Source organism: Oncorhynchus nerka, linkage group LG25, assembly GCF_034236695.1.
Source record: "Oncorhynchus nerka isolate Pitt River linkage group LG25, Oner_Uvic_2.0, whole genome shotgun sequence".
NCBI classification, from domain to species: domain Eukaryota; kingdom Metazoa; phylum Chordata; class Actinopteri; order Salmoniformes; family Salmonidae; genus Oncorhynchus; species Oncorhynchus nerka.
The window spans coordinates 40,394,440-40,407,928 of NC_088420.1; the positions used below are offsets into that span (position 1 = coordinate 40,394,440).

The 13,489-nt window shown below is 42.7% G+C and overlaps 1 protein-coding gene across 1 annotated transcript in view; it reads right to left on the reverse strand.

Moving 5' to 3' along the window:
* Window positions 1–1,949: 1,949 nt before the first annotated feature.
* Window positions 1,950–13,489, reverse strand: part of LOC115109513 (low-density lipoprotein receptor class A domain-containing protein 3-like) — a 117,380-nt gene continuing 105,840 nt past the window's right edge. Inside the window, exons 5-6 of the mRNA XM_029634470.2 lie at window positions 7,510–7,912; window positions 1,950–7,086 (exon numbers count right to left, since the gene is read on the reverse strand). Coding sequence (XP_029490330.1) covers window positions 6,876–7,086; window positions 7,510–7,912 — 614 coding nt within the window. The 3' untranslated portion in view covers window positions 1,950–6,875. The remainder of the gene's footprint in view (window positions 7,087–7,509; window positions 7,913–13,489) is intronic.

A 13,489-nucleotide genomic window follows, 5' to 3' on the forward strand; every position in this document is an offset into this window, starting at 1 on the left:
CTGCCTAACCCTGAACTACAGATTAATTACGAGGTCCTAGCAGAGTTGGAGACACAGGAGAGAGAGAGAGCAATCCTTTAATTAAGGCTTGTGAGGATGGGTTGGGACTATGCAAACAGGGTCCCCCACCTCCGTGTTTGGGTAGAGAGGAGAGAGGGGCCGAGGCAGACAAAGGGGTAGACAGAGGGAGAAAGGGGAGAGGGGGACAGAAAGGGATGAGAGGGTAGAGAAGGGGAGAGAGTCGGGGAGATGGAAGACTAGGGACAGCCTGATTCAGAGATGTTATGATGCTATCTGAACCAAGGAGAAAAAGTCTGATCGTTTTTGTCAGTGACTATATGAGAGTCAATTGAGCAAATACTTTTTTACTGGGTTGAATAATGCTCTTATAGTTTTTCTGTTATGTCCTAATTTTAAAAAATGTAACGTTTATTTAATGAGGCACGTCAGTTAAGAACAAATTTTTATTTAAAATGACGCCTACCCCAGACGAAACCATATGGGACTCCCAATCACAGCCAGATGTTATGCATCCTGGATTTGAACCAGGGACAGCAGTGATGCCTCTTTCCCTGAGATGCAGTGCCTTAGACCAGTGCGCCACTCAGGAGTCCTAATGTGATGGGGTGAGGAAGGTGAGGGGTCTGAGCGTTCAAACAATACACCACTAAGAATGGGTGACTGGCCCAAAGGCAATATACCTTTTCACTATGACTAAATTCAAACCCTTGACAAATATTCGATTTTTACTAGTTGTGCCCTGATATCGATCAAAGTACAGACATACTAACACAGAAAAGAAAGTAGCAAATATTTGATCATATTTTTAGATTAACAAGAGTTGTATGAAGTAAGCATTCATCTCATGTATGTCCAGCCTAATGAAAGATATAGCCTATAGGGAGAGTTAGCATAACCCTGCCCGCACAACAGACATACACTGTAGCAAAGATGGTGTATTATATTGACAAGATATTCAAGTGACCTCTCTAACATAAATGTCCTCAAAGGTGGAAGGTTGGCAAGAGGAGGCCAGGTAAAGGGGGGTAACTAGTCAGTTGTATAACAATGCATTTGACTGAAATGTGCCTTCTGCTTTTAACCCAACCGCTCTGAGCCATTATAGCATCTGTGAAGGCATGGGCAGCACCATGGAGGCTATATCCATTTTAAAGTAGTCAATTATCTTCTTTGGCTGATTGCCCCCAACTCATAGAAATCCCCACCCAGTTGACTACTTTAAAATGGTGGAAGCCCTCTTTGTGACAACAGGCACAACTCCGACATAAAGTCGTTTTTGGGTAAGTTGCCAAAATGCCACGTGCGTCCACTTATATCTTAGGGGGGCTCCTGAGTGGTGCAGCAGTCTAAGGCAGTGCATCTATGCTAGACGCGTCACTACTGACACCCTGGTTTGAATCCAGGATGTATCACAACTGGCTGTATCACAACTTGCTGTGATTGGGAGTCCCATAGGGTGGCCCAGCATCGTCCGAGTTTGTCCGGTGTAGGCCATCATTGTAAATAAGAATTTGTTCTTAACTGACTTGCCTGGTTAAAATAAAATATCATAACCACTTAGCCATCATGAAACTTATATTCAATCAAATAAGCCTCACTCAATTAGCAGTCACATTTTTTGATGAACAATTTCGACACTCATTGACCATACAAAAATTCCTCACTTCATGGGCTTATTTTCATGATTTTGGGCGGAGTAAAACCTCTCGCTTCACCGCTTTCTCTCTGACTAAAGTGGTGTAAAGATTCAGATAACAGCATCCCTAAACCAGGCCAATTGTATTGTAGGGAAAGAGTGGCTCCGGGTGGTAGGATGGTTGAACTGAATCCCAGGCACAACCATGTGAAATGAATCAACAATAATTACATGTAACATGTATTGTGATGGGAAACTGACTGTATCTAATGAGAAACACACTTGACACATATTTGAATCAGAACCATTTTATATTACTTTTAATGTACAGAATATATTTGATCAGGCAGAAAAGCAACGGAAACAAAAAGGTGGTGTGTAAAAGATACAAACGACATGAAACACAAGTCTCCAACAGAATGGAACAACAAATCAGTCATCCCTCTATATCGCAAACGAAAGCATAGTGACATGTGGAAAGACTATCAGACCATTGTAACAGAAAAGCTACAGACCAGGGTTGCATTCATTAATGCACACCTTAGCAAGACGTTTTGCAACGGAAACTAAATCAAGTGTTTCTTACTGGACAATTTCAGTTAGTTCCTCAGCATTTCAGCCCACTTGCTTCTCTTGGCTCCTAGTGAATACAACCCAGATTGTCCTGAGACTCTGAGTAACACTACTCCCCTGCCTCTAGTCAGTTAGGTATCTGACACAAAACAAGACACAACACTACTGGGGACGTGACTTTGGAGAGTAAGCCTCATTTTCTGGATTTTACAATTATAATGAATGATAATCTTTGGTTTATAGGTTGTTCAACACCACCAGCCAAATGACTGCTGGGGATATACAGTGAGCTGTATTGTGACAGTGACACGTTTTGTTGTTTTGACTATGTATCCCAGCACTTTGGATATGAAATAATACAATGACTATGAGGTTTAAAGTGCAGAAAGTGAGAAAGTTAGACACACAAATATCATACACCACAAAAACAACAGAAATGCTAACCTCCCCTGTTATTGTAATGGTGAGAGGTTAGCATGTCTTGGGGGTATGATATTTGTGCGTCTAACTTTCTAACTCACAATTCATTCAGGATTATCTGTAATCATGGTAATGTCCACATTAATGTAGAAGTGTTTAGAAACATGTTATTCTTATTTACAATAAAAGTGACTCCAAAATGACACTACAATGTTTCTATTGGGCACAAAATCATCTGAAACACAACCAAAGCAAAACAGCAAATGCATTCAACAAATTTGTAGTCACAAGCTTGATTTAGTAATTGAGAGCTATGAATATGGGACCAAATACTTATCTTTTTACTACTTTAAAACACATTAGTGAATTTGTCCCAATACTTTTGGTCCTCTAAAATGGGAGGGGGGACTATGTACACAAAGTGTTGCAATTTCTAAACAGTTCACCTGATATGGATGAAAATACCCTCAAATTAAAGCTGACAGTTGAATAATTTCAAATCCAAAGTACAGAGCCCAACACAACAAAACATTTCAAAGTAATATGTTTGATAATGAAACATTATTTTCTTAGTTAAAAATCTAAATATGATTTTGTTTTAAATAAATGTCTCTACTCTCTCACTCGCCGTATATGTACACAGTCACATGAAACCCTTGACAAGTTCTGAAATGGAAATGACACGACAACAACAATACATTACAGATCCTTCAGATAGGAACTTTACCAGTCAGTCAATTAATAATTCTAGTTATTGCACAGTGGGCTGGGCGGTGCAGACAGACAGATAGGCAGACAGGCAGACAGACAGAGAGAGAGACAGACAGACAGGCATGCAGGCAGGCAGGCAGACAATGTCAGTCTTCTCTCTCTCACATCATCTGTACAGCTGAGACTTACATATTTCTAAACAATGAATTGGGACACTTATAAGAAAAAGATTGAGTATTTTTCTTCTTTATCCAAACATTATTTGGCGTCAATTCAATTGGTCAAACAGCTATGGTACAAATTCAGAAAATAGTCTGTATAATAGGAACGGCAGATACAGCATTTGATACAGTTGGGATCCTATGAGTATGTGATTGAGTATGAATCCAAGAAATACAATAAACGAGACATTTTAACCAAGTTACTATAGGTAAAACAGTCCCAAACGGAATTAAACTTTCACTGCTCCATACAAAATGCTTGTCTTACTTTAAATTATTTTCTGTGATTTTTCAGATGCTCTTATCCAGAGCGACTTAAAGGGGCAATTAGGTTTAAATGCTTGTTTCACCCAGTCGGCTCGGGATTCAAACCAGTGACCTTTCTGTTACTGGCTCAGTGCTGTTAACCGCTAAGCTACCTGCCACCCACATGTCTGCCTCAACAACCCAGTAAGGATACTGAGCTGATACAGTTATGTTGAAGTACTTACAAGATGTTACAATGTAACGTGTGGAGTCAAAAAAGTATATCCTTAATCTATCAAAATGCAATTTGTAGAGCAACATTTGTTTCTTCTGATTGACATATATTGAAATACACTTTAATATTATTTAGTGTGTGATAACACTGCATGCATGACCAACCACATCTGTGATGATTCATTTCAGTCTGTCAGGAAATACATGCTGGTAGATGGTGCAGTCAGTAACACATCATTATGGAACCAAGGAGAAAAAGTCTGGTCATTTTTGTCAGTGACTATATGAGAGTCAATTGAGCAAATACTTTTCTACTGGGTTGAATAATGCTCTTATAGTTTTTCTCAATCAAGCATTTTTTAAAACTGTGGTTAAATGTCCGTATAGCAAAACAACAATGATCCAATGCTTAAATACATTTGTAGATTGTCGGATAATGTTCTTGTTTTTGTACCTTTGTACAACTGTCATAACATTTTTGTTTTCATCAGAAGAGAACAGGTTGCAATGTGTTCCCTGTTTCTGGTAATCAGTTAATACTACTGCACAAAATAGTCAATGGTTTTATTTATAGTAAATCCGGTACAATATAGGGAAAGATCTACGCAATGCGGACAGCCTAAGATGTATGAATGTTTACGACATGCAGAGATGCAGAAAATGAAGTTCAGTTCCATCTAAGTACTCATGAGACAAGTCATCTCCAATATTACACACCTTTGGTTTGGTGAGGGTTGACGCCTATAAATTCAGTGTTCCTCCACTGTATTCACCTGTCCTTAGATCTATTGGGGATTGTGTTTCTGCTTGCCAATGGAAAGTCTACAAACCTATGAGCAGAACAGCGTATGTATTGAATACATGGAATTGGATTGTGATGATACCAGTGAATTCTGCAAACAATGTGCTTTGTTTTTCATGAATAATACTTGATTTGATATGTATGAAATTGTTTGGTAACGTATGCAAAAAAAGGAGAGAGATTATTTCTGCACCATTTGATAGTTGTATTTCCTGTTTCGATCATCATGATGTAGTAGTGACTGCAAAGAAAACCTATTGACCAACTGGTATCTTTAAAAGACAGAATCACTTTCTGTTTTGTCAGCTATATGTACAGTGCATTCGGGAAAGTATTCAGACCCCTTGACTTTTTCCACATTTTGTTATGTTACAGCCTTATTCTAAAATGGATGAAATTATATTTTCCCCTCATAAACCTACACACAATACCCCAATGCTTGTCTGGATGTTTGTCTGGATGTTTTTGCAGTAAGTCGTCTTCTTTTGATGAATTTGCAATTTCGGTCTCATTTAGCCTTGCTGAATGTATTCATGCATTTACTGTTTTGCAAGCAGCCACATAGTTCTGTGTGTTGTGAGGCTCGTTTTGAAAATATACATTGTTCAACAAAAATGCTTGAATGCAATTGAGATTTGTTTTTACTTGAGGATAATCCTAAATGCTTATTTCAATGTACACGCTTGTGTTCCAAGGCACCAAGTGGAATGGTCTCTGCTCCAGTCCACATTATTTCTACTTCCTCTTCCTCTTTATGCACTAATGCAAACAAATCCTTAATTGTTTTTATCTCTTCCCTGACAAAATGTTTGTCCTGTGCTCTCAGGCAGCAGAGTGTAACGTTAATCAACATAAAAACACTAGTCAGACATGAAGTGCAGTCTGAACATTCTGCTCCTATCTGCCAGTGTCTGAGGAGATATATCAAAACAAAGCAATTTGCACTGTCATCATGGGCAGTAGAACAAGATCTCAATGCTGTCAAACTAGAATCTGAGTGGGACAGTAGACATACAGTTGTTAAACGTATATTTTAGTGATTTGAAAAGGCACAGATACCAAAAACGAACAACCTTACTTTGGGACCTTACTCAGTAAGAGGATTTTCATCCACATGTTCTCTTCCTTAAATAATACTTCCATTTGAGTTCCTGCCAAAACACAAGTTACGTGCATACTCAACAACCCCGATAAGTGCTCTATAACAGAGCAATAGGATTCCAGTTATTCCTATGAAACGAAAGAGATGGCCAATGAGAATAGAGATTGAAGAGAACCAGCATCATGCAATATGGATGGGAGGGAAGTGCAGTATGTCCACGACCCAAGAGCTTCTGTGGCTAGCTGGTCGTCCTAATGTGCTAAACCGTAACATTACAGATATGACACTGTGCCTTTTTCACTATTCTTAAACAACATATACATCTGCCACTGTAACACCATGTGACATTTGACCCATTATGAGTACCACAAATACTGTTAGTTAGTGCGACTCCTACTTCATTGTTAATGCATGACTGTACTACACAGGTTGACCATCTATCCAGTCAACTTTATCCAAGCTAAAGGATCTTCGCCCAACCACCCAACTGGTCTTCACCAGTCCAACAGGAGATGAATAGTGTTGGGAGGCTGTGGGAGTTTTTCTCAGTCTTTAGAAGGCTATGGTTTCTGTTAAGCAGACTGTGAGAAATGAATTTGTAAAAAGTGCTATATAGCCACAGATTAAATGCAATTGACTGATGATTGATTGAATGAGTAGTAAGCCCAGTCAGGGATATGTAGATACATTTCCAGCAGAGGGCGCCAGCGTACAAGAGCAATGATTCCAAGTGCCTCAGTCAGTCAGTCAGTCAGTTGTAGCTATAGGTAGAATAGCGCCTTGTCTCTCATTCCCACAGCAGGCAGGACAGTGCTTTGGGCCTTAACATATCGCACAGCTCTTCTCTCTTCAGCCATCCACAGCGCTGAGGCTGGGTACTAGTCCTACGTAGATGCAGTAACCAGAGGACTACAGCTGGTCCGACTCCTCTCTGGAGCTGAGGCTAGGCCGGGACAAGCCTGGGGCCACAGTTCTGGGTGTAGGGGTCTCAGATGGGCATGCATTTGGCTGAGTGGAGGGCACTGTGGTGGCTTCGTACTGGGGCAGCTCACCTTCTGACGGCAGCTCCTCCCCGTCTGGGAGGTAGGGAGGCGGGGGGAGGTCGAACCAAGGAGGCCGGCTGGAGGCGAGATGGAGAAATAGATGAGTAAAGGAGCGTACATATAATTATGCTACTATTGCACTGTTGCATTCTAACGTCCTAACTAATAAATTGACAAATTATGGTCAGAAGTATTCTAAATTGTATTTAGTTAAGTTTAGAGACAGATCAATTCTTAGTTAGATTTCTGTGTATTAGGTATTTGTTGTGAAATTGTTAGATATTACTTGTTAGATATTACTGCACTGTCGGAACGAGAAGCACAAGCATTTTGCTGCACCCGCAATAGCATCTGCTAAACACGTGTACGTGACAAATACAATTTGATTTTGAATATAACAAACACATTAAAATAGACAAAGCTACAGCTGGCAAAATTCTCACACTACCCCCTCCAGTACACTACATTGACAGTATGTCTCAAGCGGACTCTCAGCCTACCTGACATCCAGTACAGCCTGGGAGTAGGAAGGTGGTGATTCCATGGGCATGCCAGCTGGGTAGAGGGCCCCAGACAGCAGCTGTAGCCCTGGGGGACCTGCGGCGTACTGGGCCGCAGCAGACGGGGAGGTAGGGGAGAGGCCAGGGCCAGCCGGGTGGACATGTCCCCGGTCTAGGATGACCAGGCGGGACAGCAGCAGGGGCTGGTGGTGGTGGTGGTGGTGGGAGGACCCCCGGACCCCACGGGGCAGCAGCACGCTGCGCTTCCTCTGATGGTGCAGGACCAAGGCCAACAGCGCCACCACCAGGACGAAGATGACAGCGCTGCCGATGACCGCGTAGGTGATGCTGGGGTAGTAACGCAGCCGGTAGTCCAGGGTTACAAAGTCCTGACCTGGAGCCTCTGGAGGAGAGAATATATGGATCTGTTTAATGTAGGACTAGCTCTAAGGGGCAAAATGATCTTACAGTTATTTTCTAGGGAAGTGATGCAGAGTTCAGGAGCTTTGTGTCTGAGATGAAAACAGAGAGCAACACTACGGGGAATGTCAGATTACTGCTGTTGAGGAGTGAGCAATGTGTGCACGCACACACGAGAGTAACACTTAGGAACTCACAGGTCAAGATGAGAAAAGGGAACAGTGGGATAGTAGTCAGAAACACAGCAGCAGCCTACTGGTTGAAATGAACAGGAGTTGCAACACTAATAAGGAGCACTGTGCTTTATTATTCCAGATGAGAGGAGGGAAACATTTCCTGTATGGGGGGAGGTAGTCTGGGGAGACCATGGGTCGCACTCAGAACTAGCCTGAATAGAAGTTGCGTCCCCCCTCCCCCAACAGTCGCCACAAAACAATCACCAACACCCCTTCCCCTGTCATGGTGATGCTCATTCACTCAGACCCGGCCGTTCCTTCCCTCAGTTCCCTGGTCCTATTCATTATGCGCTGAGCTCTGCAGAGAGCGGTCGAAAACAAAAATGAAATGCTACAGTAATTAGCGCAGTAAAAGAAAAACAGATAAAGGGATCCCATCGCTGCCACCCGTCCCGCTCGCCAGACACACAGACAAAAGGAACTCATAATCAGGGCGATCACCAGAGTTTCATAATATTCGGGGCCCAGTCCTGAAGACCAGGGATGAGGGGTTTGTGGGTCCGAGAAAAAAAGGGCCTTTCTAAAATAATTTCCTGCATTTCGACGTCATTGTACATGACTGGAGACATTACACTAATACTTTTTTATACCACAAAAATGATCAAAAATGTCAAGCGACTCTGACATTTACATACTGCGATCAATAAAAGGAACGACCCATGTCTTAAAAGCAACCGATAGCATACGCAAATGAAAATATTGGATACACAGATTTTAGGCCTACAATACGAGGAGGAAATTATAGTCCAACAACTTTCCAGTGGCACTCACCTACTCAAACAGATTTACCCAGCAATTGAATTTTGAAATATTGCGAAATACCTTCTAGCTGCTGCCTGCTGTTCATTGACAGCCACAAATCAGCCACAAGGGCTGCCTGATTGCTGGATTCCCGACTGTAGACTCACTAGGCCTATGCGTTTGGCAAATGTATTTCAATGTACGTGCAACACTTCCAGCACCCCTACCTGCAGCGCTGTTTTCTTTCATGTGCTGTGCTCTCCCCAAGGCCAAATAGTCAACACTTTTTGTCATTAATTCAATCGAGTGTGGTCAGTAACCCCATATGACGTTATTGTTTCGGTAGGCCAACTGTTACAATATTTGTTTTAATCATCTATCAGCAATTAGCTTAGCGTACATTTACAAGGGAATACATTTAGTAAATCAATGAAGCCAATAGTAGTTTCAGCTATATTGTTATTGAAATGATGCAGATGACCTTATGACCTTTTTAAACAATAAAAAATGTGTGAAATGACTTGAATAGTCTATGGGAAAAGCGTACGAACGTGTATTCGCATCACTAGTCTAAATGACTAAAATGCATCAGAAAAGTGTTGAAAAGTTCAGGAAAACATCAGGGAAGCTCATTAGGTAGACTATAGGCCTAATGTGGGTGTAACATCTGAATTACTTTCAATTGCTAGACTAATGATCATGAGCACTTCCATACATTTAGCTAACAATTGTCTGCCTAATGTTGACCAAATATCCAAACAGAGATTCAGTAAAAACCTAAATCTGACATTGATTTAATTATCAAGATGAGTTCCCATGTTTGTCTCAAAGCAGCGCAATGACGCTGTCCCAATGATCAGTTGACTGTTCACGGCAATTGCTTTACATTCATTATAACCAGTGGGGTAGCGCTGGTAATGTAGCCTACCGGAGCACCATTTTTGTATAATTATTACGCCATTATTTCTGAATGAAAGTTGGTACCGACATGAATTTTAGAATGTACATACAATGCATCATCCAAATTGTATGGTTGCCTTTGCCTACACATACTGTAAGTAGCTAAAAGGAAAACGTAATATTTGTAAAATCCTAAAACACCAAATTAGGCCTACTTTATTATGAATTAGGCCATCATCACTCTCAATAGTGAATGATAATTATTCACGTCTTACAGGTGAACGTCCATGCTACATGGCAACCATTTGATCCCAATCACTTTCATGTGAATCTGCATTTCAATCTCCTTGAAAGATATACAGTCAGTAACCTGCCGAACGAATCACATTTGAGACCAGATGAAGTTAAACACAGCCACCGCATGAGAAATTTTTAAAACATTTCAGCACATAAGAAATGACATGGTGTTTTTGGCATAACAGTGGCCTGACATTATCATGTTATTATATTCGGCTTGATAAGTAATCATTAAGTGATCTTGAGAGACATAAAACCATTCTGAAAAGTGGGGAAGCTTCGCTCTGTTGAGCACCAGCAGCCCTACGCCCCTGATTATAACGGTTGGATGACTTCGGGAGTTAAGTGCACATTCAGTTGACACATTTTCTTTTTACACCATTGCAGCAGCGCAAAAGCTTATTGGCTGAGACCCAAAGTCATTCGGGACTAAAGCCCCAAAAGCCAGGTCCTGGTGATGTCCATGCTCATAATGCCTCCACATAAACAATGGGTGGGTATTTGGTGCGTTTAGAAATAGAAGGCCTATCTGAAAAGGCTACTGTTTTGTCTCTACTGCACCACCTGCCCAGTGCTAATGAACTGGTGTTTCTGATGCAGACACATCAGAATAGAAGCACACACGCATCTTTCTATTCCATAAGGGAGCTTTGCCACTCCCAGATGACACCATCACCTCTAGCAGAGTCTCTATACTCTCAGTGCTCATAAACCTTTCCCCCCTGGAGAGGTAGAGGGCCAGGGATCACACAGGCTCTGCCTGCTGTTCCCACAGACCACTTTAATCATACCAGAGTGGCTTCAAAACCCCCTTCTTCTCCCATCCTCTCAGCGCCTGCTCTCCCTTCTTAGTACCTGCACTGCCTCCCCCATCCTCCCGGCTCTCCCCTCCTGCTCTCTTCCTTTCCTCTTTCTTCCATCTCCCCCATCCTCTCAGCGCCTGCTCTCCCTTCTTAGTACCTGTACTGCCTCCCCCATCCTCCCAACTCTCCCCTCCTGCTCTCTTCCTTCCATCTCCCCCATCCTCCCGGCTCTCCCCTCCTGCTCTCGTCCTTTCCTCTTTCTTCCATCTCCCCCATCCTCCCGGCTCTCCCCTCCTGCTCTCGTCCTTTCCTCTTTCTTCCATCTCCCCCATCCTCCCGGCTCTCCCCTCCTGCTCTCGTCCTTTCCTCTTTCTTTCATCTCCCCCATCCTCCCGGCTCTCCCCCCCCTGCTCTCGTCCTTTCCTCTTTCTTCCATCTCCCCCAGCTTCTCTCTCTCTCTCAACAGTTAGTCTGATGCCTCCACTGTGCAGTGGAACAGGTCATTCTACAGCCATGCTTCTCCACCTCTTCTACTTCTCTTATCATTCCTTGTGGTAAAAGTCTGTGGTGGAATTGAAATGAAAAGGGCAATGAAAAAAACAGACTGCTGACTGTGTGAATCAATTACTAGAAAACTCAACAGTGTGTTCTCTAACATTACGTCCAAGACCATATACGTGTGTAGGATAAATGCCAGTGTGTTTGACAGCCTGACTCAAAAATGCAGTCCCACCAGGTGTATTCTTGTCATTTGAACTGAGAGAGGATGTGGAGTGGGAGGTAAATCCTTTAAAGTGTCATCACAGAAACACAAGGGTGCAGTTACAGTGTGACACACAACCTAAAAACAAAGCCTGAAAAATAAAGTCATTTCTACCTGCCTAATCTCTTTCTTGCTCATGATCCAGATGCATAGACAGGAGTAAGACAGACAGGAAAGTGAGACGCGGTATTGGAGAATGCCTGCTATATTGAGGGCAGCACTGAAACTCTTCTTTGTCTGATCAAATCAAACTATGACAGACATTAACAGAACACTGCCATTTTATTGCTGGGATACAGGGGATTTCTTTGAAGCGCATTCTTTCATCCTGATTGGACACCTGCCTACAAGTATGCTAATGAGCGACTCATGTCAAAATGAATGAGAAGAGAGAGAGAAATGCTGGGAATACTGGAATAAAGGAATAGAGACATTTTCCCTGCTCATACACCAGGAGAGGAGATCCACATCTATACAAATAAAGCCGTACACAGCACAGCAAATCCTCTCTCTACATACCTTAACACATAATGTATTCACATACTCTCCTTTAGAAGAGAGAAAAAGAAAACAAGGGGAAAAACACACTCTCCTGCTATAACATTCCACTGCTTCTAGTATGTGTCTCCAGTTGATTGGTGTGTTTGCCTTATTCCATGGAGGTGGGGGAACGCCGTGTGACGGTTGATAATTACAGGTGTTGGTTCAGCTGGCGGCACGGACATAACAGCGAGAGAGGTTTGTGATGATGGTGCTAGTCAGTGACAAAGCTGGCCGCTCCTCAGATCAACACATTAGCTTGAGCCAGAGTAAATATGGCCATGCCGTGGAGTGGAGCAGTGGTGAGACGTACCACTAGGGGGCAGTCTGTTCCTATATTTTCACCACATTTTGAGAAAGCTGGTTCCCCTCAGTGCAGGCCTAAAACCTCAAACAGGACTATTCCTCCTGTCCAAGCTCCCCCAGTGAAGGGAGGCCGACACCCCTCACCCCTTGGACAGCCCTCCAGAGCAACAGCAGAAGAAGGGGAAAACACAGCCCAAACAGGCAGACAAGCCATCTGGCTAACAGGCTTCAAACATACCCCGACGCATGTGCACACTCACACACATACTAAGTGAGAAAAAGCAATAAACACTATTCAAAAATTACAACACGTCTTTTATTCTGGTCCAAATCTGCTAACTAAATCCTAACCCACATGTAGGGAAATCTATAAATGAAAAACAACAAACAAGTAGTAGAGGCCATGCTGTTCATGTCCCCTGGGAGTACTATTCATATGCTAGCTACTCACTCTCAGATTCCTCTGTCTGTGGAACAGTAGGTAGAAAGAGAAAAACAAACTCTTAAAAATGACTGTGGTGGATGTGGTGGGCAACTTGGCTGAGGGACTGACACCATACTCCCCCTCTCCTCTCCAAATTCCATTGGCTGTCTGGACATGCTGCTCTCTTTAGCAGTGATAACATAGCGTAGCATGTTAGCTGCTCCCTGACAGACACCAGCACACCATTACTCCTCCCTGCCTGCTGCATTATTAGTGTTCATGTGTCATGTCTCGTGTGACCCTCTCCTGTTATTATGTTCTGAGAGAGGGGAAGAGAACGACAGAGAGCGTTAGGATGAGTGAGAAAGTGAGGATGAGAGCAAAAGGGAGAGGCAGGGTGGGATCAACAACATGGAGGGAACAACAGAGAGAAAAAGAGAGAGTGAGCGAGGCCATGATAGAGAGTGAGCGAGGCCACGATAGAGAGTGAGAGAGAAAAATGAAAGAGCCAAAAGGTAGTGAGGGAGGGAGGCAGCCCCCAGCCCCACAG